At 56.3% G+C, this 27,272-nt stretch overlaps 1 protein-coding gene across 1 annotated transcript; it reads left to right on the top strand.

The window, feature by feature from the left end:
• Positions 1-307: 307 nt before the first annotated feature.
• On the top strand, positions 308-27,216 carry KCTD5 (potassium channel tetramerization domain containing 5). Its single transcript, XM_074346484.1, has 6 exons — positions 308-605; positions 12,251-12,359; positions 14,191-14,282; positions 16,108-16,203; positions 18,927-19,052; positions 25,493-27,216. Exons 1-6 carry the CDS (start codon positions 354-356, stop codon positions 25,520-25,522), a joined length of 705 nt encoding a protein of 234 aa, XP_074202585.1. The 5' UTR covers positions 308-353; the 3' UTR covers positions 25,523-27,216.
• Positions 27,217-27,272: the final 56 nt, after the last annotated feature.

Here is a 27,272-nt window from a genome sequence, read left to right as displayed (position 1 = left end):
ACTTAGCTCTCTTCCTTTGGCCAGGGCGCGGGTCGGGCGTTGTCGGGCGACCTGGATTCGGGGCCAGGAATCCGGCGTCCGGACACCGCACACTCCCGGCGGAGGCCGGCGAGCACTTCTCAAACCCTACAGTCTCGGATCCACCGCCCCCTGTCGCGGACCGCGCAGCGCCAGGCTCCGGCCGGAAGGGGGCACGGCCGGCCGTTTTTCCGGACCGGAACTTCCGCCTCCCGCGTGACGCCAGGGTGGGTGCTTTACGAGGGCGGACCCGTGGGCGGGACAGAGCTCGGAGGACTGTATTAAAGGCCGGACGCTTCCGGTGGAGAGGCGCTGTGGCGGGGCTTGCTGGGATCATGGCGGAGAATCACTGCGAGCTGTTACCGCCGGCCCCGGGCGGCCTCGGGGCGGGGCTGGGGGGCGGCCTGTGCCGCCGCTGCAGCGCGGGGCTAGGCGCCTTGGCCCAGCGTCCCGGCAGCGTGTCCAAGTGGGTCCGGCTCAACGTCGGCGGCACCTACTTCCTCACCACCCGGCAGACGCTGTGCCGGGATCCGAAATCCTTCCTGTACCGTTTGTGCCAGGCCGACCCCGACCTGGACTCGGACAAGGTGAGGGCCGTGCGGGCCAGCCAGGAGGGTGCGGGCCTCCCCGGTCGGCGGCTCGCTGCGGGGCGGCCCGCTGCACGCCCCCTGCCCCACGCTGAGGAGACCCGCCCGGGCTCCGAGCCCCGCGCTCCCCTGGTCGCCAGCTCGACCCGAGCGCTCCCCGCCCCCCCCGCCCCCAACCCCGACTCCTTCCTGGGTCGGGGAAGGACAGGACGGCGCTCTGGCGCCCACCACCCTCGAAAGTACCCCGGCCACTCCACCTCGAGGTGTTCCTCTGTCTCACCCTTTCTGCTTTTCGGTGGAGGAGATTTCCCAGACCTGGGACTCTGCTGTGGATCTACTTTTTCCTCCCTAGATTCTTTTGCCCCTGGTGTGAACACCTCTTCTCCGTCCCAGTGTACTCACCGGCTCTGGAATCAGAGAACCCTGGCGTTCTTCTCATCTCACATACCAGTCGTTTGACTTAACGTTGGCGTAGGGGGGGTTGACACGGGTGGCCTGCCTTTCCCAGTGACTTGCATTTAGAGAGTTAGCACTCCATCGTTTTCAGCCACGACACGCAGCCACTCAGCAGTCTCAAAAGGTGCCGTCCATAGAGTGATTTTTCAAAGGAAATGTTGCTCATTTTAATGGGTAGCTTAAGGGTGTCAAGGAAAAAAGCCAGATAGAAAATCTTTTTCAATCTGCTTTCTAATTAACCCAGTTTTTCTACTGGCCTCTCAAAAGGATAGGAATCTCTAGGTTGGTTTGCAGCTTGTCTTTCATCAGATTTAATGTTTGTACTGTTGTGTGGATGATAATAGAAACTGTTGTTATTATTACCTTTACAAGACTTGTGTGGTGAAGAGGAATGTCTCTGTACAGCGCTGAAACTCAGAAAAGGCTCTGTTGGAAGAATAGTTGTTACCTATATTTATCCTAGGCAGTTCACAAGCCTTATTCTAACTTTCCTGTGTCTTTCACTTGAGCCTACGTAATTGCACTTGGCTTTGTGCCTTGCCAGCCCAACGTTTGCCAGGCATCCCAGAAAGATTCAGATCCCTCTTCAAGTTCCAGAAGCCTGACGGAGACCATCCCCAGTGTGGCACGATCTTATGATCAGGAAATGAGAACTCGAGTTACCACAAAACCACCGTCATGGGTAGAAATCAGGGTTTGAGATGTCAGTGCTCCGGTTCCCTCTCTCCCCAATGCTCCGCTGTTTCCATTGGTTATTTGGCTAAGCTCTCCACTCTTGACCTCCCAGAAAATGACAGTCATGTCCAGGATAGAAATAGGCTTTTGTTAGCTGTGTTTTCCTTTTAAAGCTTGGGTGTATGTTTTACTGTTTCATTTTTCTTTTGAAATAGTGAGTCTTGGTGGTCATTCACTTGCATCTTGACTTGAGCGTTTCTGTCTTATATATTGAGTCCGATTTCCCATGGTTCTTGTTCATTGGGTTGTTTTAAGGCAATGGCTGTCTATTCACTGAGACAATAGGTTCAGAGCCAATTAACTAGTTTGCGCAGTTAAGTCAATTCATCCCTTTATTTTACTGTCAAGACTATTTAAAAAGTATGCTTTATTGTATAGGAGTCCTTTGGGGGAGGGTTTTTAATCTATCAGGATATATCTGTGTTGTAGTTGCCTTTTTACATTATCATCCACTTAACCAATTTTAGATTTCCAAATTGTAAACTCAAAATTTCAAATGTGACTGTAATGCAGCAGATACAGTTTCTGTCTCATAAAATAGTTGATAGTAAATGAGGGTTGGTTTTAGGCACAGATGTGACTTTTGCCAGAAAGAGTAATGTTAATTTCCATTAGTCTTGGTAGTAGAGTGTTGTACTTCAGATGAGAAAATGTGTAAGGTACTCATTCTTCTCAGTTTTTTTCCCCCTTTGGTTCTGATGAAGAAATGTCCCAGAGATTCACCCCTAGGTAATTAAACCTTGAGTGAGGAATCTGAGGATAAGGGTGGAGGGGAGGGGATGTTTAGCCTAGTGGGATGTGGGACGCTAGTAATTATGTGATGGAAGAGAAACAGGATGTTGATTCACCTGTAAAATTCTCCCAAGCCCTGACCTCACAGTTCAGGTTAATGAAAACATACCTGGTAGATATTCTTAGGGCTGATGGGAGATTTCCTGCTGGGCATTTGACTAGTGTTTATTGAGCAGCTGTGCTTGCGGAGTGCCTGGGTAGGAGTTGGGTGGGGAAGCTTAAAGGGGATGAGTTCCAACAAATGAAAGACCTGGAATCTTTCAGGAACCTGATGGGCTTGGAGAGTGCCTGGAGTTTGCTATTAAATGCAGAATGTCTTGGTGGGGAGTTCGGCCTTGGAGCCATGGTGGGAGAGGTGGTTACAGGACATTTTCCTGGAGGAGTGCTTTTTTAAATAGCCGACAGACAGGGTTGGGGGTGGGGTGGGGAGCTGGGCTGCAGCTGGTCCCCCTTCCCCTAATTCCTCATGCTCCCTGTCTCAGGACTGAGCCTGGGGCCCACTGCCCACTATGCCACAAGCCTCTAAACCGTTAACCTCTTGTCTCAAGTTCTGAGTCTGGGCCCACTGCTGCCAGGGAGTTCTCTTTACGGACAGCCCAAGTGTGAATTCTCGCTTCCTCCTGATGCTTCCCCCAGCAGGGCTGTGTCTGCGTTATTCACTTCGGCATCTGTTTACCTGCCATCCTGGGACATTTTTCTCTCCCATGTTCCATTAGGGGCAGGCCAGGTGTAATACTGGAAGTGCTTTGTGAATGCTCGACATGTGATTCATTTGGGGTATGTCTCTTGGTATACCATGGTACCTGGCCCAGTGGCATTGTTGAAAACAGGTTAGAGTCTGTTCAGAGCTGAATCAGTCCCTGTTTCAGTGTAGAGATGCTTTAGGAGTTACAGGGAAACAGGAAATACTACTACTTGGTGCTTGGAAACCATTCAGATTAAGTAGGATTTGTTTTTTGGAGGGGGGGGTGTCAGTCTCTGCAGCTGAGCCAGGCCTGGAGAAAACTGTGTTTCACATGACAGGTCATGGCATCTGCAGTTCTTTGCCAGTGCTCACCCTCGGTGTACTTGGTGTTGGCTAGAGTTTCAGGATTAGAAAGACAGTGAAAGGAATTTTACAGACAGGACTAAGTGATGGGGGTGTGGGTGGAAGGACTATCTTTTAAGCTGCTTGGCGAGAGAAGTAGGGATTACTTAGAGTGAAACGGCAGATTATGTCCCGTGTGACTAAGTCAGAGGCAAAAGGCTGCGAGTGTCGCGTGCTCCAGTGAGAGGCCAAAACGGGAGTCCCGAGACCCTGGTGTATTTCATTTCACACTCTGATGGAGGATGTGGCCCTGACCACGTGCTGCTCCTTGCCTGGTTCAGGACCTGAGCCGTGGTGCCTCAGTGCAACAGGTGCTCACTCTTAGTGGATGCTGCGGTCACCTCTTCACAAAGCCCCCGTACAAAGGCCCTTTGGACCTAGCCAGCCCATAAGCTGGTGCAGAAAGTCCTGAGAAAGGGCTCGCCTTTTGTGAGCAGAGCTGCTTCGGGGCGTCAGAGGTTCCCGCTGTGGGCCATCTGAGGGTGGCCGGGAGGAAGTGGTTGTCAGCTGCAAAGCAGTTCCTCTTTCTGCCAACTGCACGGGCAGCCTTCAGTTGCTGTTGTCCAGCAGGGCAGTGACTGGTCTTGTTTAGAGTAGCGGTCACAAAACTGTGGTCCACCTGCCTGATTTTGCAAATAGTTTTGTGGGAACACAAGGATGCCCACTCCTCTAGGAGCTGTCCATGGCCGCGCTCACTTGGAGTAAGTGCTTATGGTTTCTCTCCAGAGATGCGTCAGCTCAGCAGTCAATGGGCCAGCAATCTTTTTCAAGTCCTTTGAAGGAGCTGGCTCTGGCCCCCAGAGAGGGGTCTGTGTGGCCAGGGTGTCAGTAGGCCACCTCAAGCACTGTGCTCTCACTGGGCCTTAATTGGGCAGCTCCCCTCAAATTTCAGAACGCTTGTCACATTCTGATCCGAATAGAGTAGGCAGGACGTGGGTGCTGGGGGATACAGAGCATTTTTCGTTGTGGCAGAGTTAGACTTTGGACTCAGGCCTGCCTTTGACTCCACCCACAACATAATATGCTGTGTGTCTTGGGGTAAGTTAATGTACCTCTCTGAGCCTAGTCACAGAGGAGGAGTTGTGAGAATTAAGGAAGATGAGAGGTATAACCCCTCCCCATGCCAGGTGCTGGGACACTGCAGGAAATAGATTAATACTCTTTATTTTACTTTTGTACTTTGTTTTTAGAATGTACCAGGAATGCTTTTTTCCTTCCCCTCCCAATATGTCTTTGTTCCTGTTTGTCACTTACACATACTCAGTCAGCACAGACCTCTGTGCTGGCGGGGAGCTCCAGCTGCTGGCCCCTTCAGTCTCCTTACTTCCCAGGCTGCCACTTCATGCTCCACCCCACCTTCTGGGCTGATCTTAGGCCAGGCCCTGCAGGGCGGGTTCCCAGCTTTGGGCACTGGAACCTGTGCCAAGGGGGAGGGGCACAGCTTCCTGGGCAGCCATCGAGTTTTCTTACAAGAAACTTGATGCCCTTGAGCCTGGAGAGCACAGCCCGAGTTCAGGTACCATCCTCTGTGTGTGTTTGGGGTGGGCTCATGGCATCCAGGAGGCCCCTGAGTTGGTGGGTAGGATGTGCACTGCGCATCTCTCCCCGTTGTCCATGTTCTGGTGGGTTCTAGTTTCCTCGGTAGTCAGGCTTCTAGGATCTTGGCCTGGTTTTGCGAAGGCAGGCTTGGTTGGGGCTGGTTATGGAGGTGATGAGCTGGGCTAGCCCCTCATTGCTAGAGATAGGCTGAGGTAGGTTTTTTGAAACAAGGGAGGGAGAGGCAGGCAGTGCTGGGCGCCAGACAGTCCCCGATGAGGAGGGGGAGGTGGACAAGGGCAGAGGAGCTTTGGGCCTGCCCTTTGGCCTCATCGAGAGGGAAGGGTGAACTCTGCACTAGATGCACCAGCGGGGTCGAGTGTAGGCAGAGAACAGAGGCCACCTTGGAGCCAGCAGGGCGGTGGCTGTGGGAGCAGCTGGCGGGGAGGGCTCAGGTGCCTCACAGAAGCAGTGGGCTGGATGTAAACCCTTGGTGAGGCATCCTGGCTGCAAAGTGTCCTGTCTGACAGCCCTGAGTGGCTGGCATCCAGGGGACTGGAGATGGTGGGCCTGAGGGAGCCACTTCTCCAGGCCAGCAGAGCCACGTGGGAGGTTTGCAGCTGGGGACCCTGGTTCTTCCTCCTGTTGCTTCTCTCCCAGGCGGTTGTCGTTCCCGCCTGTTTCCATCTTAAGTTGACTTTCTTGTGCCAGCAGTTTTATGTTGCGTACAACACACACACGCGCGCGCCACCAAGCTAAGTAAGGTGACTTCTGTAGGAGATTTATGTGCAGGTGTTCCATAGCTGGAGTGTCTCTAAGGAGGGAAGGGCCTCAGAAATCGGGACAGATGGATGTCCCCTGGCCTTGGGACATGAATATTCATGGCGCTGTGACCTGGACAGGTGGCTCTCCGCTGGCAGGTCCACCCATGGTGTCCTGCCCACGACTGCCCCACACCCTGGGGTGACCTGGCTCCTGTTTCCATCTGCACAGTTGATGTAGCATCTGCTCTAAGTGGGCCCTGGTCCTATGGGACTGAAAGGTCCCTGTGAGCCGTCCCCATGTGTTCATGGGGTTTGGTTGGGACCCACCGTAGGTGAATTGAAGCACGTTTGTTCCAGGAGAAGAACTGAGAGCCTCATGCATGGGGGTCCCTCCAAAGTCCGCTTGTGTTTGCCTCTTTGTGAGCCTCATTCGAATTGTGTGTGTCATTCTGAGTTCTGTTTCTAAGCCACATCTGGGGCTGAGGAGTCACCCTGGGGGTCAGGGCCCTGAGAGCTGGATGCTGATTGGGATCTGAGAGGGATTGTTTCCTGAGGGTGGGAATGACCCAGAGTCCTGACATGTGCACTGCATCTCCACCCAGAGCCCTTGCTTTCCCTTTAATCCATGCATGTGCCAGGAGGAATCCCAACCTCTGGGGATATACAGGGCATCATGGGGTCTCCAAAGGAAAGCCGAGTCAGAAGCAGCTGGGACTCCCACACATGTTAGCACAGTTCTCAGTGGGGTCCTGGCCCGTTCTGTGCATCCAGTGCCTGGACAAGCCCCCGGTCTCTGGGCTTCCGTTCCCTCATCTGTAGTTGGTGATGTCTGAGGCCTCTCCTGGGTAATGGATTTGACAAACTAGAAAAAAGAGAAAAGAGGGCAGAGGTGAAGGTTTTAAATGAAACAGTTACTTAAAATGGATGATTTCAGAGTAAAAACTAAATATTACTAAATCGGTGAATTACCAGTGTCAGTGCACAGTTAATGCTATGCTTTTGCAGTTACACTTGAACGGGGAAGTTTGACAATGTATCTTGCATTTAGTTTGGGATGCTCAGCTCTCTTCATTTCAAGTCTCCAGCAGCCATGTGTTTCTCTTGCCACAGAGTAGTGATCATGTTCCATTTCCTGGTGTGTCTGTGGAAATTGGGAAGGTGGTTGAAAGGAGCTGGGTGTGCATGCTCTGCAGAGGCCCCACGGAGCTAGAGTAAGACGTGTCAACTGAATGAACTTCCATTTAGAATCTTGCATGAGAGCCTAACATTCTCGACCCTTGCTCCTGATGGCCATTTTCAGGACCATGTGCATGGTCCAGTCAAGGGGGTGGCCGGCCCACACCGGACCCACAATGCTTTGCTGGGCGGCGCGTTTGAGTCTGCCTTTAACGTCAGGGCTGGCACAAGTGCGCAGGAGAACCTCGGTCTCAGGGGATTTTTGGTGAGTGGCCCTCTCAGAGCATTGCTTCCTAAGCAGCATTGTGGGCTGAGGATGCCGGGCTGCTCGGAAGGGAGTGGACAGGGTGGGGCTCACTCAGGGTTTCCAGTCAGGATTGTCTGCTCTGCATCTGTTTGTTTGGAGAAATGACTGCGGGCAGGGTGCCCCTGGTTATGGCCAGTTCGTCATCTCTGTGGCCTGGCAGCTGCCCTGCCCAGACCCAAAAGCCCTGCAGCCCAGGCTCAGGGATGCAGGGGTCAGAGTTACCCTGGAGAGCGGTAGCTTGGCCTCCAAGGCCAAGCCTCCTTGGGGTGGGATTCAGCCAACGTGGGCACCTGTGAGCCTCCGCCCCGACCAAGCAGTATGTAATGGACAGGGAGTGGTGTCCATGGAATATTTAAGAGCAAAGTCCAGCATTTCCACTTTTTATGTCTTTAGGCTAGATGTATATTTTAAAAGCCAACAATTCACAAATAGGTCAAACGCTCATTCATTGAGAAGTGGGGAAAGTCAATAGAGGAAAATAATTTGTTGAGAAAGCAATCTTAATTCTGGCTCTTTTACAAAAAAAAAAAATCCAAACCTCGCCACTATATAAATGTAGCACACACTTGTTGCATAAACCAAGAAGAGGACAGAGAGAGGGAGGAATAAGAGAGATCCATGTGTCTTGCACCCAGCCAGCGTTAATGTCTCCCTCTAGTTCCTTGCGGTCTCTTGTAAATGTGACCGTCCCGAGTGTGCACGTTGAGGTTCTCCTGTGTGCTGGCAGTGGAACAACGTCAGCGCAGCGTGCCAGCAGCCGCTCCGCGGGCACCCCTGCTGCTGGCTTGGGTATCACAGAGACAGTTTCTATGCTTTTGCATAAGAGAGCCTAAAACTTCAGAATTCAGGGTTTGGGGATACTTTCTGTTTTTCTGTGTTTGGTCTTTTTCTTTATTTCTGTCTTAGGATGGAGGTCTGGGGCCATGTGAGGTGCTGAGGGCCCTCACGCTGTTGTCAGTCACCATCTGGTCGGCTCTGCCCAGCAGCAATGTCTGAGGACCCGTGTTCAGGGCCGGCCTTTGCCGTCATCATCCCCTCTGGAGCACAGCTCCCATGCAGATGCTGGTTTTTACAGTGCTCCCAGCTGTGTGCATCTAAGTGACAGTTGGTCTGTGGTCCTCTGGTCCCAGGGGAATTTGGGGGCCCCCCAACACTTCTTGTCAAAGCTGAAGTCTCCCTTCTGATGCGCCCAGTACTGGAGCCTGCTCCCACACGCTACTGCCTGGCCCATCCTGGCCGTGGGGCCTTGGCCTTGTTTCTTAATGAAGCCCATCTGATCAAAACGAAGCCACGAGAAGAAACTGGGTCAGAGAGCCCCGTGGAGTCTGCGGAGGGAGCCGCGTGAAGTGCCACGTGTCAGTAGCAGGGCTGGCTGGGCTGGCTTGTCACTGGTTGTGGATGACAGAGCCTGCCATACAAGGCCCTTCAGCATCTCAGGGTGCCCCCATGGGCCTGCAATCCCAGCTGAGGTGGGTGGCCCTCCCCTCTCGGGAGGGACTGCTGGGGCCAGCATGACAGCCACCGGACTGAGCGTCCCGCCCTCAGCGTGGTGATGCCACGTGGGAGAAGCCTGGTGCCGTCTGAAGCCCACTCTGGCCTCACCTGTACTTTCAGAGGGGCTAGGGCATTGGGTCCGGGATCACCCCAGGGTGCTGGCAGGTGTTCCCCGAGGTTCTGTTGTGGGTCTGAGTGCCCAGCCCCTGACTTGCTCTCTCTCCAGGGGTGCTCTCGCCTCAGCTTTCTCAATCAGGTTGTTTGACTGAGTGCCCAGGATGGCCTCCCTGAGGTTTCTGGGAAAACTTTTTTGTATTAAAGACAGCAAGGATTCAAGTGCAGAATTCACATGGCCTTTTCAGCTAAGCCGTGAACTGCGTAGGTTCTGCTTCCACTTCCTGTGTGGGGTGTTGGTGCGGGGGACGCAGGCTTCCGAGGGCCGGGCCAAATGTGCACCCACTCTCCAGGGCTTTGGCTCTGTGCTTCCCTGTCTCTGTGGCCAGGGCACGTGGCTTCCACTGCCTTGGAATTTGTGCCCCTCTCCGCCCCTGACAGGCCATGAGCCCAGCCCTGTCGCCCCAAGGAAGAGACATTGACCCCTAGAGCTAGAAGGGCCCTTGGCATCATCTTGGCTGAATATCTCATTTGACAGGTGGGGAAACTGAGGCCTGGATCGAAGGAGTGATGCACCTTGGAGTAGCTGATCATGAGTCTGGGCCCTGAGGGGTTTGGATTTCCGTGCTTCCATCACACCTTGGCTCTGTGCCCCCATTTGTGGTGCCAGGGGCCATGCATGAGCCTGACCTGGAGGAGCCCATGGCTGGTGTTGGGAGTGCCCCACCGGCGCAGTGTGCTCTGAGCTGAGAGGCCAGGCCTGGGGCAGGACTCCCTTCAGTGATTTGACCATGGGGTTTTTGAGTGGAAAAGCTGCTCCTGTGGGGCTGGAGCCTCAGAAAGGGAGAGCAGCGTGGCCTGCACATGCCTCCCCACCCCTGCCCTCCTCTGCGTCAGCCTAGTGTCGGGAGGCCCATCCCCAGCTCTCCAGTGCCTTGTCTGGGCTCCTGTCCATGTTCCCTCTGCTCTGGGCAGCGGCCCTCTCACCTGGCCCCTTGTCTCCTTCTCTGTCCCATCCCCTGTCCCTCCAGGCTTCGAAGGCCGAGTCACATCTCTGTGTCTTGTGCTCTCAGCACACTGTTGGCTGAGTACTCTTCCTCTTCCTCTCCCCTGGGTCCCAGCGCTGAGCGAGATGCCTAGCCCTAGATGCCTTGGCCCATGTGACGAGGAAGGCTCCCTGGGGTGTCCTGAGGGTGGAGACGAGCCCCAGCTAAATCTGATCTTTCCTTGGAGACCTTCTGCCAGCTGTCTGCCGAGGTAGCAGTGCACCGACGCATAATTCCTGAGCTTGGTGACAGGCAGATGTCACGCTTGTGCTCTTCTCTCATGGGAGGGGGGACAGAGAAGAGCCTCTGGATTCCAGGTTGTGGCAGCCCCACCCCTTTCTTCCCAGATCTAGGCCCTTTGTAGGAAATGGGGGCCATTTTCACCATCACAGCCGCTGAAGCACCATTCTTCTGGAAGCTGATCCTTGCTTGGGGAACAGTAGGGGTCTCCAGGATTTGGGAGAAAAGGCTAAGGGAGCCAGGCCGGGGGGCAGGGGCCCATGGGATAGGGTCTGATCAGTGCTTCCTTTAGTGGATAGGGCATGAGGATGAAATTGGGTGTTCGTGTGTGGTTGGGTGCTGCCCTTGGGCACAGGAGGCCCATGGTGGGACCTGGCGGTGACCTTTCGAGGCAGGGGACTGGGCCGAGTGCCTGTGGTCTCCGGGAGAGAGAAGGGGTGCAGAGGCTCTGGGATGAGTAGGGCCTGCCAACCAGTGAACGCAGCTCCGGGTCCCAGCACCCCTCATTGATTTCATCTAAGAGTAGGCTTTATAGCTTTATGGGCTACAGAGGGAAGCCCTTGAAACCACCAAGTTCTGCTATACAAAATGCCAGAATGTGATGCCTGTGAATGAGAAATAGGGCCCTAACACAGCATGTTGCTTCATGGTTGGGACACCTGCCTCCCTGTGGGTGTGGGCTCTGGTGCCTGTTGGCGCACCACCTCCCCTGGCAAGATGCCTCACACTGTGCTCCTGGGGCCTCAGCCGGCCAGCTGCTCCCACATCTCCATGGCCCTTGCCTGCTGAGGACCTCACCTGTGTCCTGGGTGGCGCCCTCTGGACAGGGAGGCCACATCGACTCTCCTACTGATTTACAGTCACCTTCTTGTCTCAGAGCCAAGGCCTTGGCACCCGCTGCCCTCCTGGAGCCGTTGATCAGGTACCAGGCACCTCTGCCTGGGGAGGGCAGGTGGGCTGGTGTGGAGGGAAGAGCTGTTTGGTCCTCAGCATCACGGCAGCCCCACTGGAAGGCAGTGTGGGCCAGCAGACCCAGACAGGCATGCAATGGATGCCACGGCTCTGTCGCTTCCATGCAGACAGCGGTGGCTCTTGTCCTTCGCCAAAGACCCTCCCACACCCGTGCACTCTGTGGGCTTCCACAGGGCTCCACTCTGGCGGGTTCTTTGTGTGAGGACTGTGGCCACCTCCCTGGCTACAGCTGCAGTGGCCACTGAGCTGACTTTGAAGCCCATGGGCTGTGAGGATCCCTGACACTCAGAAAGGCCCTGGTCCCTGGGGGAGGAGCTGGGGCCAGCCCAAGTACAGAAGGGCACCTTCTGAGGGTCTGTTTGTAGATAGCTCAGACTCCAGGAACTGCCACCCGTGAGGCCTCCTTGGAGATCTACAATCACTGGGAAGCTCTGGGGTCACCTTGCCCCGGAAAACAAGGCTCTAGTCTATGGGCTTCTGACCTCCAGCCCTGCACATCGGCCCAGGAGGAGCCCTGAAATGAGCAAGGGAGGCCTGGGCTGCAGTGTCCTTCAGACGCTGACCCTTTGGGGTTCAGCCCTGCCTTGAGAACATCCTGTGAGGGAGAGCAATGCATTAGGTCACTCTTGGTGGGTGGTTCCTAAAATGACAAAAGGACAAACTTTCAGGAAATTTGGAGCTGTGAAGAAAGGGGCCTCATACACAGTCCCCTTGCCTCAGAGTACATGAAGAGAGACCACGTGGACACTACAGAGCTCAAATTTGGCTTCCCGTGCACTGGCGACAGATGAGGGTCAGCACCGCGAACACTGATCGGGTCCGGTTGTGGGTTAGACGCAAACTGCCCGCGTGCCTCCAGCATGTGGCCTGGCTGTGGGGATGGCATTTTCTCACTGAGAATTCACTGTGGTGTGCTGTCTTTGTAGGATGAAACAGGTGCCTATTTAATCGACAGAGACCCCACCTACTTCGGGCCTGTGCTGAACTACCTGAGACACGGGAAGTTGGTCATTAACAAAGACCTCGCAGAGGAAGGTGAGTCGGTGGCAGGGCTGCCCATGGGTCCACTTAGACTTGGCCCCTCCAAGCCCAAGTCACCCTGCGAAGTGCGTCCCGGAGCCCCTGCCCTCCTGCAAGTGCCAGAGTCTCCTCACTTGCTCCCCCACGTCCTCACAAATGTGTCCCATGAGGCAACAGACACTTGTCCCAAAGGCCAAAGGGCTGCTTGATGCTGACCATTCCCTTTTTCTTCCTCCAGGGAGCGAAGACAATCCAGCACGGGTCAGGGGCTGGCTGGGGACTGCAACCCCTCTCCCGCCTTAAAGGGTCTAGTCCGTGGTGCCTCGGGGGCTCAGGCTCCTGCCTCTGGGAGGCACCCATTCTTCTGGTTGCCTTGGTTAACAGCCCTTGGGCCTGTACCCTCTTTCCTTCTGGAGGATTCTTGTGCCCCCCCCCCCCCAGTTCTGCCTGCCTTCGCAGATGCCCTGCTGTGTTCCCCTCTGGTTATGTGGAGTGGGATGCTGGTTCAGGTTAGGGCATTGGCCCAGCTTGGAGTCTTGGGGTCCTGAGAGCCCAGGGCTCTTTCACTCCCCTCTGCTTTTGGTCCCGGGATGACTGCCTGTGTGGAGCTGTGCCCTCTCCCTCCTTCAGCTCTAGCTCATCTTACTCTGCTTCTCTTCTCGGCCTCCGACTGTGTGTGTCTTTGGCAGTATCTTTTTCATGTGTGCACACTGACATGTCTTCTCTGCATGCAGCTGTGCCATTCTAGGCTAAACTTCATTTTGCAGCCTGTTCCCAACGTGATTTGTTTAGGAACGGTACTTGCCGGGGATCAGGCCTTGCCACCTGGCCTCGCTCACCTGCCTTCAGGGGATACGCCCACACATGTGCCCTTTCCACCTGCCCCTCTGAGCACAGCCCCTGGAGTGTCCAGACTGAGGGAGGCCGTGCCTTTCAGGCCCAAGCGCTTATCCTGTGGTTTCCAGTGCTTATTTATACCCCACCATCCCCACCTGTGGATCAAAGGGGAAGGGTTGATAGGACGTCTCCACATGTCATCCTAAGAAGTGACGTTCTTGGTGCACCTCCTTTGGGACCCCAAGAAAGGTGTCTGCCTGGGCAGCTGCTGTCCCCACCCTCTGCTTTGTCGAGTCTCTAGGGAACTCGTTAGCCTCCAGCTTGAGCTGGTCAGATGACCAGGGTCCACATCTCTGAGCCTTTGGTGCTGCCAGCACAGGGACCCTGCTGTGCAGAGCAAGGCCTGGTCAGGACAACTGGGCACGGCACCAGGAGGCATTCACCAAACCTTCTGGAATACCCACAAGAAGCCCCAAGCAGAGCCCCTTCGATTCATTCTTCAGAGTGTCCTAGAGGTCCAGAGCCCCTCAAGAGGGAATGTTGCTGACAGCGGTCTTTGGGAAAAGGGGGGTTCCCAAGTTGGCACAAGTCCTGCAGCTGGGAGCTGCCTCTCAACCAGTCATATTCTACCTGAGTGACGTGGAGACCTGCACAAAGTCACCTGTTAGCCTAGGACAGGCAGCTGCAGGTGTGGAGGGGAGAGGCCCAAGTGACATCCTGAGTGCACTGCGGGGGACTGTGTGTGAACTCTGCACCCAGCAGGTCACCTGGAGGGACTCAGGCCAGGCACGCATCTGGCAGACGTACCCTTTCCTCGACTGAGCCCTCTGTCCCCCATCCTGGGGCCCCGAGAGCCAGCAGGGCCTGCACAGAGTCTGTGGGAGGGTAGTACGGGGGCTGAGCGCTTCCAGGGGGCTGGGCTGAGCGGGGCCCCGGGGCCACTGCAGGCCAGAGGCACAGCCATATTCTTTCATCTGGTGAAAACTGCAGTTATTTTTCTTTTTTCTAGGGGTACTGGAGGAAGCAGAATTTTACAATATCACCTCACTAATAAAACTTGTAAAGGACAAAATTAGAGAGCGAGACAGCAAAACATCACAGGTGAGACCAGTGACTAATGTGCCAGAAGCTTCCTAGGCCTGGTGTGAAGGCACAGCTCGCTCCCCTCCCTCCTCCCTGGAGTTGCCCTGGCGCCCGTGGCCCACCCTCTAGCTGCCTCCTGCGGTGCTGCCAGCTGATGCCCACTCCAGGGGGAGGAGAGGTCCCATGGGGGCGAAGAGGGGCAGAGGGAGAGCAGGCGGCCTCCATGGGGCTTGAGTGCGTGGCCGCCTCGGGGAGAGATCGCAGGCAGGGCAGCATGAGTGCAAAAGCCCGGTGGCAGCTGTATGCTCAAGCCGTTCCAAGGGCCCACGTGGCCCAGGGAGAGCATGGGGGAGCCGGTAGTGACAGTGGAGGTAGGGTTCTGCAGGTGTGTGGACTTGGCCTTTGCTTGGAAAGAAGGGCTCAGCCAGTGCCCTTTGTGCTGAACAGTGTTCCCTGCGGGCAGATCCCTATGCGGGACCCATTCACACTTGGCCACGGTGAGCAGTGCTGGAGCCAGCACGGCCACTCTGCTGCCCACCAGGCCAGTGTTGTCACAGAAGGTGTGTCCAGCACCATCCATGAAGGGAGGCACCAGAGGGTCTAAGGCATTAGTTTTTGCTGTGGCACCAGCTCAGTGCTACGGAGCAGAGTGCCAGACCCTTGCCCAGTGAGTTACCTCCTCCAGGAAGATGCTGCAGAGCGCTTGTTCCCTCAGAGCTGCTATCACTACCTGAAGAGTCTCCACTGAGAATCCTTCCACTGCCACTCCCCGCTCCCTATGGGCTTTCCCACTGGGCACCTGCAGGCCCTGAGCTCCACCTCTTGGCTTTTGTGAAGAGGCTCGCTGACCACCTGGCCACTCAGAGTGGCTGGTCAAGGGCCTGGGGAGGGGCATAGTGCGGTCACTGCATGGGAGGCTGGGGCCCCCCACCATGCAGCCTCCAGCTTTCTCTTTCCTGCAGGAGCTCCTGGCGTGCCAGGACAGTGGGATGGGACAGAGGAGGGACAGATGTGTCCACAGGCTCCCTGATTATTTCTGGCCAGTTTGCCACCTCCTTGCCCTCTGCCCAGCTGCCCTGATTATGAACCATGTGACCTGGGCCCATAGCAAACCTCTTTGCTTGTCTCCCTCTCCACATGGTAGAGGTGACGAGTCCCCTGCCCAGGGGACTAGCAGTTCAGATTAGGTCTCGCAGTGTCATTCATTATCACAAATGACAGCACCTGGGCTGCGTGATGATGGCCAGTGTTCTAAGAGCTATGGCCTTGTCACTAGCGTGCTGTGTCAGGCTGCCACCTGTAGCGGGAGTGGCAGCTGTGTCAGGGTGGATCTACGGCTGGTGGCTCCCCAAGACCACGCTTGGAATGTCGCTCAGTGGAGGGTGAGCAGATCAGAAGATCTTCGGGCTCATATCTGAGCTGCTGTGCGTGTCTGAGAGCTTTTTCTAAAAGCTGGCCCTGCCTGGCTCTTGAGGCCCTCCCTTAACTCAGACACTTGGTGTGATTCCCCTAAGGCACGAAAATGGGTGTCCTCATGTGTTTACATCTAGCCACAGGTGCTTCTGGGATTTCAGGGACATGACTCATTTTATTTTGGAATTTAGAAATGGAAATATTTTTAGAGGCGGACGGGGAAGCAGAAGACTGCAGCTGTTCCAGTGTGTTTGTTTTGCTTTGGTGGATGCGCTTGGGGTTCCTGTAGGCATCATGACGTGAGTCCAAGAGGTGGAAGGAGACGTCTGCCTGCCTGGGTCCCCTGCCAGGCAGTCCCAGGATTAGCACAGGGGGCAGGGTGGCCAGGCGGGGCAAGTGGCCCTCTCACCCGTGGCCGTTATTCTCACAGGTGCCAGTGAAGCACGTGTACCGCGTGCTACAGTGTCAGGAAGAGGAGCTCACGCAGATGGTGTCCACCATGTCTGACGGCTGGAAGTTTGAGCAGGTAAAGGGCCCCCTGGGTGATGGGAGCTGGCAGTGCGGTGGAACTTTTAATAACAAAGGCCCTACAGGGTCCCCAGGGCGGCTGGCCCCAGGGACTGGTAATGAGGCATTGGGCGGCCTGCGGTTCCTGGGAACACGGGCCCCTGTCACTGTCGTCCTAGGTATGTCTCATGAACAGTGCCTGTGCCCGGTCCTAATTGAATTGGTCACAGGCGCTTGGGTGGGACAGGGGGGAGTTGTTCTTAGGGTCCCCCACCCCCGCTTCCTCCCCAGTCTTCTCTCTGCAGTTATTCTTATTCTAGCCCATTCTTCTGGGGTGGAGGGGCATTCTCTGCTGTTCTGTAGGGTCTCTGTGTGTGTGGGGTTGACATCCTGAGTGCCTCCTGGCCTGGCCCCACCTCCACGTCCCCTCCCATGTCTGCCCAGCCCCTCCTGGCCCCTTCCATGTTGGCTGAGCAGATGGCAGCTCCTGGCACTTCTGTGCTGCCGTTGGCACAGATGCCCTTTCTGGTGGGGCTGCTCTGCGGCTCCGCAGCACCCGTCCTGCCCTTGATCGGAAAGATGCTGCAGATTCTGGCCAGCTGTGCCCTTTACTTTCCTCAGCTCTACTTTTGCTGGGGCTGATGTGACAATCTGTGCATACCGAGTCCTTTTGCCTCCCTCTCTCCCTCCCTCCATGGGCTCTGGTGTTTGTTTCCATGTGCGCGCTGGCTCTCATCCTTCGGAACTGCGACCCGTTACCTGTGGACCTTGGAACATGGCAGGGATGTCCTCGGAGTGGGCAGGACCTTCCCTGTGAGCTCATTGTCATTTTTCCTCTTTCTTAGGCAGAGACTCTGAGGTTCGGGCTATGACCTGCCCAGGCCCTAGCCCCTGCACTGGTCGGGAAGGGTAGAGAGCAGGTGTAGGACCCTAGCCCCAGGTAGCAGCCGCCCTGCTCGCCAGTCCCCCTCTGGCTCCTGAGTCTCCTCTGTTTCCAGCTTCTGTCTGGGGCAGGTTCTGTCCACAGCAGGAAATTAAGGGATCACCCTGACATCCCTTGTAATTAAGGCTACCTCTTTTTTGGAGTCTTTTGATTAATGAGTCATGTTGTAGAATGCCTAGAGTCCCCGTAAAATGTCATGAAAGAGAGGTGTAGTCGGCGTTTGTGTCCCACCCTGCAGTGGAGGTCGCAGCCACCAGGAGTCCAGGGAGGCTCCTGTGGTTGCATTTGCATTCCTCACACTCTGACCCCGTCACAATCACGCCAGGCTCATGCAGGGACAGAAATTACCCACCACCCCTAGGTGGGCAGCCTGGAATAACCTGAGTGGCAGTCGCCAGTTTAGGATCTGTGAACTCAGTCGCCCTTTGTCGGAGTTAAGCCCCGCTTGGCTCTCCAGCTAGAAGGGAGAAAGGTTCCCCTGCCTCCTGCCTGGGTGTCTCCCTCCCCCTGACCAACCTGGGGACTTGATCCTGAGCTCCTCTGGGTGGATTCCAACTCCACCGCAGAGAGTGGTTCCTCTCTTCCCCCGAGTCTCACCTGCTTTGCCCGTTTCCTCCCTCGGGGACATCCTCCAGGTTTACGCCAGTGCAGCCCCAGAACCAGAAGCATGTTAGTTCACTTGTCTGCCTCCCAGAAGCAGGGGCTGGAACTGCGGCAGGGGAAGTGGGGCTGGCACCCGGGACCCTGTGACGTGGTGATTGCGAACCCAGGCTGCCCAGTGATCAGTGACAAGGCCAGAGCGAAGCTCCCAGCGGGTTCTGGAAGGGCTTGCGTGCCTCGTGAGGACATGGTCTCTGGGCAGACCTGAGCACCTCTCTCGCTTGGCTGTACTCACTGCGTCCCTGTCGCTGCACGCAGCGCTCCCTCCCTGACCTCTCCTGGGCAGATTCATCAGCAGAGAAGCTGAAGGTCGAAGGGCCTTCCAGGAATTGTCTCAATAATCAGCACTGGTAGCTTCGCTACAATTTTAGTGGTTTTCTTTTGAGTAATTTTGCATTTAAAATCACAAAGCCCTTGGTGGCTCTGGGATGGGCTGGAGCAAGTGGGCCGGCCCTTGACTCCTGTGTGGCCGTGGTGGTGACCTGGAGGCCCATGAGGATGCAGGGCTGTGGGCATGTCTGCTATGGGCCCACATAGACCGAGACTGTGGCTGAGGCCCATGGAGCCACGGCCCAGCCTCCATCTTGGAGATTCGGGCAGCTGGACCTTTGGCTCCTCCTGAGCCTGTGAGAACCAGCACGGCCCCCTGCCGACCTCCCCTCCCATCACTGGTGTCTGCCTTTCTCGGTCAGTAGCCCCAGGGTGAGGAAGGGTCAGCCCTGGCTTCCCTGGGGAGGAGTTCGCCCTCACGTACGTGAGTGTGTAAGGAGGGAGCAGAGAGCCACCATCCCGCTGCCTGCCCCCCACCCCTGCTCCAGCACTGTGCTCCCCTCACTGGGTCCCTTGGCGTCCCCATGGGCCCAGCCAGAAACCCAGGGAAGAGCTGGCCATCTCGCATGTTTTATGTGTGTGGTGGCATGTTTGTACAGGTGCCTGTGTGCCTGAGTATGGTGGTTTGAGGACTTGATTTTCCATAAGTTCATTAAAAATCTCTTGGCTGAACCCTGTCCCTTGGTTTCCCCGAGTGTTGGCCATCCTTGCCGTGGGTCTTTGCAGGCTGTTTCCCTCCTGGTGGGCGGGCTGAGCCAGGTGCACATGCGGCTCTCTGCCCACATCCCTCTGGCCTTTTCTCCTCCCAGCTGGTCAGCATTGGCTCCTCCTACAACTACGGGAGTGAGGACCAGGCTGAGTTCCTCTGCGTGGTCTCCAAGGAACTGCACAACTCCCCATATGGCACGACCAGTGAGCCCAGCGAGAAGGCCAAGGTGGGTGATGCTGTGGCCCACTGCCCGCGGTGGGTGCAGGTAAAGTCGGGGGTGCCCGCAGCAGGGCTGAGTTTCTCTCCTTGAAGCTATGTCATTTCTTACTATCCTTGTTGGTTCTTCCGGCCACACCGGCTTCCTAGTGGCATGCTCAGCCTCGCACTTCTTGTCCGTCGTCACGTAATTCTCACCCGATGTATCAGAAGCAGAGTCCTGGGGTGGAGGACACGTCCATCCACAGGACACGGGTGGTGGAGCGAGCGGTCTTTGGGCACAGGCTCCCTGCAGGGTGAGCCCCTGTGGCTTCCACAGCCCCTGCCCTCCTCCCACCTCTCTTCTAACCGGCAGGGTTGTTCCTGGAAGTGTTGTCTTCCAAACCTACTAGTGGGGGCTACGCTTTTAAGTTTAAGCCACTGTGGGCTATTTTTCTTGGGACTTGGGATGTCAAAGCTGGGGGGCAGGACCTCCTGAGCTGCACCTGTCTTGGATACATCCATCCCAGGCTGGGAAGTCATGCTGCTTTGTAAACACAGCAAGTCCTGCAGATTTTGTGATTTTTAGACTCCGTGGAGTGTTGCCTTGCCCAGCACTGGCCGGTTCCTGTTGAACTGCGCTGGCTCCCTGCTGGATGTCTGACCCTTCTGTCTCCCAAGGAGCCAGGGTGAACATGGCCAGCCCTGTGGTAGGGAGCAGCTGCTGGCCTTGCCTGGAGGCTACAGCTTCTACTGGCATCTTGTCTGGGCTCATTCCTGAGGCTGGGGCCTCCAGCTATGTCTGTTCTTGTGGAGTCCAGCATCCATCGGCCTGGGCAGGACTCCTGGACCTTTGAGCCAGATGGTGCCTGAATGGTTCCACAGCCAGCTCTGAAGGGACCCAGGGGATCTGTGGTGGCCAGGCTCGGTGGCCCTGGTGGAAAGCTCAGGTGTGCTGTCAAGGGGTGCTAGGAGTGGGTGTGGGAAAGGCCAGAGACAGGAGGGTTTTAACTGATGACATTAAGCCAGGGACTCCCAAATGCTTCTCAGGCTCTTGGCCGGATGTCACCCTGGCCCCTGCCTGCCTGGAACTGCCCTGTGAGCCTTTCAGGGTCTTCCTGGGAGGTGTGGGCTTGGCAATGGATGGCAGATCGCCACACCTGTGGCCGTCCTCCACCGGGCTCGTGGCAGCCTTTTCACTCCAGCATGACTGGGGCCCTGGGGCCTCCAGAATCCTCCCACCACTCCCTCCACCCCCCACCCCCTGGCCTGCGTGTGCGCCTGTGGCTGTGGGTGCTGGGTCCAGGCTGTTCCATTGCCTCTCAGGACAGGATGTCATGGGGTCAGTGTGGGTCTCCGCGGTCCACTGGGAACAGAGGGGCCCCAGTGCCTCACCTGGGGATGTGCTTCTTGTTGAGTTGGGGTAGGAGACGACTGTACCTCCTGGGAGCCCCCAGCCTCACAAGGAGCCATCTCTCTCTGAGCGTTTGCAGGGCTTTGTTGTACATTGTCTATTTTTAGAACCTTTTATTTCTGAACTTGAAAAATTCTCATAGGCGAGCTCACCAGGGCAGCCGCCCGAGCTCATTTCCATCAGGTGGCTTTTCAGCTGCAGAAAGGATGCGTCTGTGCTGAGGGAGCTCCAGGCGTGACCCCAAATCCCTTTGCCATTGAAAACAAGGCCCTATTTCTCTCTCCAAAAATACCTGGCTCTGAAGTGTGGCAGCCACAGTGGCTTCTAAGTTGGGGCAGTGGCAGGAGCTGTCCTGGAAGTGGATCATAGCCAGGGCCTCCAGAGAGCCATGGAAAACTGTCACGGCCAGATTGGCAGCTGTAATTTAGGGACCCCTATGTACAATCTTGTTAGGACAGCATTCCGTGTTCTGGGGGCAGTGAGGGTCACCACTGTGGACCTGCTCACTGGGTGCCTGGGGCATGGGCCAGCCACCCTGTGTCAAGGTGGAAATAACAGGAAAGAGTGGATGAGGGTGGTGGGGCAACTCTGTGAGGGGACCAGTCCACCCAGGAATGGCTGCCACCAACCCCAAATTCAGGGCCTTCCCAAACCATTCTCCAATTCCATGATCTGTTGGGAGGAGTCAACTCACTGAGCGCGGTTCTGTTCACAGTTACAGTTTATCACAGGAAGCACAGAGGGGTAGGGCTCAGACCTGCCAGGGGAGGGTGTGTGGGATGGAGGCCAGGAAGTGTGCCTGACTTGGAGCTTGCGTCACGAAGGTGCTGCTCATGGAGTCAGGGCTCGTGGCGATGTGCACGGAGCATTGCCCACCACGGATGCTCCCCCAGCCTCTGTGTCCAAAGGTTTTACTGGGCTCGGGCACGTAGACATGATTATTGATCAATGATTGAACACCCATGTGCCTGATCACAGTCTCCAGGCCCCCGGCCAGCTGACCCCACCCCCCATCACACGGTCAGACTGTCTGGTGTGGACTGGAGGTCATGACCTCCCCAGAGTTGAGGGCAAAAGCCAGACCTGTGTTTGGGCAAGGTTTAGTTCTTCAGGACACAGAGGGAAGAAAACTCTGGAACTTTGGGAATGCCAAGGCCCAGGGTTGACGGGGCTAGTGAGACGCTGAGCCTGTACCTTCCTCGTGGTGTGATCTGGACGAGGCTGGCCTGTGCCTCGTCACATACACAGCTGTGGCCCCTGGCCCTAAGCACCTGTGCTCTCCACTGCCTCCTCGTGGCCTGTCTGGGTGGGCTTCCCTCTGTGGCCTCCTGCCTCACCCTGCACTGACGGTGCCCTCTCTTCTTCTCCTCCCTGCCGCCTGCTGCATGCCTAGCCAGAGTGACGATGAGGACACGGGTCACGATGGGGATGACTCAGATTAAGTGTAAATGTCATGGTGAGCCTGCTGCCCTGGAAACTGACCTGGTACCTTAGCTTCTTTGACCCCAGCCCCTCCTCCACTGCATCCATCTCGTGCCTGTAGTTGACAGAGAACCTTCCACAGTAGATGCCAACTGTGTAGATCTGCAGTGGAGCCAGTCTGTCTGGTGGCGTGGCTGTCTGTCCCCCAAGGATGCCTATGTGGGTGGGGTTGGGACTGTGGCTGGGGGCCTGAGCACTGTGTGTGTCAGGCTTAGGAAAGGCCCCCTTCCCATGGATGTTAGCAAGGACATGGGCCTGCACCTCCTGGGGACAGGCAGCCCCCAGCCTTTCAGCCTTCCCATCTTGTTGCCAGGCCACCCATGGGCTCAGGGCTGTGGAGTCAGGGCTTATGCCACAGAGGGTGGGCCGTGATCCTGACGCCAAGCCCACAACACCCCTGCTCCCCTATGCCACGGGCGAGGAATGCTGGTGGAGAGAAGTCTGTGTGGACTCTCCTGTTGGCCCCATGGTAGAGACTCCATGATGCCTTCTCGGCCCCCAGCTGCTCCCCAAGTCCCTGCTGCCTCCTGGGTTCTCTGTCATCAGAGGGCGTCTGGTCTGCTCCCTTGACTGGTGCAGGGGAGGTCGAGGCCCAGAGAGCAGGGAGCTTCCCTGCTGAGCCCGGCAGGTGAGGACCTTCAGCCTCCCCCTGGGAGGAGTTCGGGAAAAGCCTGCGGCCAGCCAAGCACTGGAACACCAACAACCAGCCATGAGAGGTCTAGTCTAGGGGTCACAGACTAAGAACAGCTTTTATGTTTTTAATGTTATTTTTCTGGTGATTATGTAAGTACATAACAGTTTTGCTTCCTGACCCAGAAATCCTAAAATATTTACTATCTGGTCCTTTAAGAAAAAGCTTGCTGGCCCCTGATCTGGACTGGCACTGACCAAGGGGCGTGCAGCACGCCCTCCATCTGTGCTTTTAAACTTCCTGGTAGCCACGTTAAGGAAGTAAAAGGAAATGTGAAACTTATGCTAATATTATTACCTAGTACACGCATAATATAGTCATTTGAGCCAGAAAATCACTGAAGTGTTTTACTTGCCTCTTCTCAAAGTCTCTGAAATCAGGCATGTAGTTGGCATTTGTGGCCCATTTCGGTTTGGAGTGGCTGCACCTTAGGGGTTCAGCTTGACTTTGGCCTGGGCCGATGGTGAACCATGATGGGAACCCGAGATTGGGGGAATGTGGGGGGCGGGCAGGAGCCCTTGTGAGCATGGAGGAGTCATGCCTACTGGCAGCTGCTGGGCCAACCTCCAGGAGGAAGGAGGGGCCTCTTTCAACACCACCTCCCCCCAGCCTAGTTACAGACTTTGCATCTGCCTACAGGAGCGTCTTCGGTGGCCCTAACCCAGGGGTCTGGACTGTGGGAGGGGCGAGCATGGGCTGGTCACCAGGGCAGCCTTGGAGTGGGCCCTGGGGCCTGGGTGTCGCAGGGTGAAGTGATGCCACTCCGCCTGGGCCCACCACGGGGGTGCTGCACACTGTGCTCATCCCACCCAGTCCCTGCGGCCCGACTCAGACCTTGTGGGCAGTGGCCCAGGTGAGAGTCTGACCAGGACAGACAGGGCCGTGACTGTCACAGATCCTCCTTAGGAGACAGTTGTTGGGGCTTCGGCTCTGGTGGGGTGGCTCCTCCTGTGTTGTCAGCTTGCTTCCAGGCCACGTGATGGTTACATGGGCCTCATCACTTCCACCACTTCATCCCGTGAACTCAGATGCTCCCTCTGCTCTGCTGGGCCCCCACAGAGTGAGCAGCTCTCTGTTCCCGGGCCCCCACAGACTCCAGCTTTCCCAGCAAACAACCAAGATGACGGGGCGGCAGACCCTTGTGGGACTAGTGCCTTGGGGGCCAGAGGGACCTCGTGGGCTGAGCAGGGACATAGCTTCACCCACCCCAAGGTACGACCTCTGACTCCGTTCCTCTGGCAAGGGCTTCCCGGGCTTTCCCAGTGAGCAGGCGGCCCCTGCTGAACTTATGGGCTTGGGGAGCCGTCAGAGACACAGTGGGCACGGCCTAGGGACAGCAGGGCTGTGGCGTGCATCAGGACGGGCTGCAGCATCTCTACGGAACCTGCGCTTCTCTTGAGTCATTCAGAACAAGCCCTCAGGGAACGTGAGTGACTGGCTGCATGGCTCTGGCCAGCCATCCTGGCCTGTGAGCAGGAGGTCAGGGTTGCCCAGGTGCTTGAGAACCTGAGAACTTTACCTGCTGCCCGCCAGGCCTCACTGTGCGGCAGTGAACCTCACTCTCTGGCCAAGTGTCCATGTGGGCTTAGGGCCAGCCCCTCCTGGGCTTGTCCCCGTATTGTGCCAGGGCTCAGTGACACACAGTGTCCTCAGGGCTGTATCTCTCTCAGCCAGAAATTCAAGTGGAAAATGCCCCCGGGAGGCCATTCTTGAGCTGCTGATGGGATTGCAGGGAGGGTCATCTTTCAGCGCCAGCCTGGGCGTGGTCGGGCCAGGCTGGGACTTGTGTGGCTTTTTGATCCTGATCACCTGGTGCTTAGCAGCCGCACTTGACATACCGAGACAGCACACTTTGCCAGCTCTAAATTGACCCCTGGCTCATGTGGGCTTCTACCTCCAGCTGGCTCCAGGCCTTGAGGAGCTGCCAGCCTGATTTGGGGGAAGATGGGAGGCACAGATAATTCTAGCGGTGAGGGAGATGGGGATACTGCTCAGGCTCTGAGACGCTGCAGAGGTGTGGGAGTGAGAGGGTCAAGGATGGTGGTTGAGGGGTAGCAGGCTCCGCAGGGATGGCACGGTCCCCCAGTGGGGTCAGGTTTGTGGCCTATAGAGTCCTGTCTGGCTATAGCGAGGAGGGGGCTGACTCCCTTGAGGTGGATGGTCCAGGTACAGTTACAACCCCAGCCAGGCGGGCAGTGTGCGGAACGAGTTGGCAGGTATGGTTGTGGGGGTGACAGGGCAGGCCCAGAGGCCCAGGTGTCTGGGTTGTTGACCAGGTGCAGGGTGGAAGGGACATGGTTTGCAGTGGAGGGTGGAAGAAAGAAGAGGGGCAGGTTGGGGTGGGTCCCTGGGGACCCTGGTCATACATATATGTGTTCGGCCCAGGATCCAGCTGGGCTGGAGAGAAAGTCAGGAGTCAGTGCCTGTCAGATGGGCAGCTAAACCCCAGGTGGGCTTTGGCACCTTCAGGAACTGGGAGCCTCTCACCCTCAGGAGACCATTGAGAGAGATCCCGCGGGTCCTGGGGCTATGCCCATGAGTCTCAGGAGGCATGGGGAGGACAGGCCCCCTGCGGCCTTCCAGGCATGATTGCTTGGTGGTTTCTCACAGCCTCCACAGTTCACCACTTTCCAAGTCCTTCTGACGTCAGGCTGGGGTGGAGGGTGGGGAGAGCTGGGGGGCCCGCCCTGTGTGGGGCCTGAAGGTAGGCGGAGCCGGGCCTGCACAGTGATGTCTCTGCCTGCAGCTGGCCTGGGCCACACCTGCTCTTGGACCCTGGCCCATGGTGGGCTCCACCCAACTCGGCCACCAAGTTCCCAGCTGGCTGCCGGCTGCCTTTTCAGTCAAGGCCCTAGTCCTCACTGTCTGCATTTGGCATTTTCAGATTTTGCAAGAACGAGGTTCAAGGATGTGAGGATCACAGTGTTGACAGCTGAGGAAACGTACCTTTTCCTAAGAAGCAATGATCCGCCGTGTCGAGGAAGCTTGGCCGTGAGAAGAAACCTGCTTTTGACAATTTCTCTAGAGATCTGGGTGTGACTCCTTTTTTGCCTCTGAGGTGGGTGGTGAGAGACGGGACCAGCTGTCTGAGGACAGGCGTCCCCACTCAAAGGTGGCATGCTGCCCCAGTGGGCGTCCCCATGGGGACCTCAGCTTGGCTTTCCCAAGTGCCACTCGGGCCTGAGGCAGGACGCTCCTGACTGACCCCTTTAATCACCGAAGATCATTTAAAGGACAGCGTTCTTGGTGCTACATAAACAGTCTGTAACGGAGCCCGGGCCTCGCTGGTAGTAAGTGGCCACAGTGCCGCAGCCCTGGGCTCTGGGTGTCTGCTAGTCGCCCTTGCACACACCAGGCCCTGGGCCCTGGGGCAGGGCGTCTGCTCTGCCTCCCAGATGTGATCAGTTGGGGCTTCTCCCAGCCTCCACATGTTCACTACTTCCTGGGCCTCCTTTAGAGCTGGGCTTCCCTGGCCTGACTGGGCCTGGCACAGTCACAGCTTCTCCATTTGTAATTTTCGTGTGAGAGACCTTTGCATCCTTTCTTTCCCAATGTGGATAGACTACCCGATGCTTTTACTTCTTAGAAATGCCTAAAAGGGCTGCTGCCTTTTGGGCTGATCTGTTAAGTCATTTAAAGGGAGGTACAAGTTTTGCCTCATCCGACCCACCCGAGGGCTCGAGGGGAGCTGGCGCCCATCAGTGCCTTGGTCTCGCCTGGTATGGAGGTCGGGGTGGGAGGCCTGTCCACCTGGCTTCTGGAGCTGAAACTCCGGGTCATGTTGAAAATTGGATGTTTACAGCGCATCACAGACATCTCTCTCTTGCCGGCTCTCTCGTTCTCTTTGTATAACTATGCAGTTCTCTCTGACACTTCTGGGGTGTTTGGGACTTCACACGCAGCCCGCATGGGCTCTGCCCCCTGACATGATGTTGGAGCTACTAGGATTCCTTTGAAAACCACTGTCCGCATGCTTCGAGAACAGACCTGCCTTGGCCGGTCATGGGGACTGTCATTCTGGGGGATCTGGCTCGGTGGGCGGCTCTCTGCTTCCTGACCTCCGGCTCCCAGGGGAGCTGTGCGCACCAACCGCTGGGGCCACCCCGCCTCAGGCGAAGGCCCCAGCACATCAGGTTCAGATGCTTTTGGAGGCTTCTCGCCTGTGCCCTCTCCTTCTTTGCCAATATTACCTGATTAACCAAGTTCTCTAGCACCTAGGACTTACCTCCTCCTTTTTGTAAGGTCTGTTGTATCTTGTTAACTGTTTGGCTTCACCTGTTTATAGCAACCTTTCTATAGGGCACACTTAGCCCCTGGGGACCCGGCCTCCCCGAGGAGCCCTCGGAGGTGGGCGGCCCTTCTTGGCCTCGGGGTGCACCTGTGGGGCGCTGCTGGCCGCTTAGCGTCGTTTGATTTGTGACCTTGACATAATAGATAGGCTTGTGGTTTTTTTTAATTTAAAGATATTAAGACTTAATTCACTAAAATTTATTCTAAGGGGATATTTATACTTTTGTACTTTTTTAGGTATCCGTATTTTATCAGCTTACAGTTTAATGCCTAAGTTTCCCCTGAAAATAGCTAATAAAATTGTGTATTTATGAATGAGCATAATAACTGTTAGTGTCTGAAAATGCGTGGAAGAGCTGCGGCCGCAGAAGCAC

This window comes from Camelus bactrianus, chromosome 18 (assembly GCF_048773025.1).
Source record: "Camelus bactrianus isolate YW-2024 breed Bactrian camel chromosome 18, ASM4877302v1, whole genome shotgun sequence".
NCBI classification, from domain to species: domain Eukaryota; kingdom Metazoa; phylum Chordata; class Mammalia; order Artiodactyla; family Camelidae; genus Camelus; species Camelus bactrianus.
Note: the sequence above shows the minus strand (reverse complement) of the source record. Positions and strands in the feature narration are given on the sequence as shown.

Coding starts and splice junctions, on each gene's coding strand:
- KCTD5 (XM_074346484.1), top strand. CDS start 354: ATGGCGGAGAATCACTGCGAGCTGTTACCGCCGGCCCCGGGCGGCCTC. Junction 14,283..16,107: donor GAGACAGCAAAACATCACAG/GTGAGACCAGTG, acceptor TTATTCTCACAG/GTGCCAGTGAAGCACGTGTA. Junction 16,204..18,926: donor ACGGCTGGAAGTTTGAGCAG/GTAAAGGGCCCC, acceptor TTCTCCTCCCAG/CTGGTCAGCATTGGCTCCTC.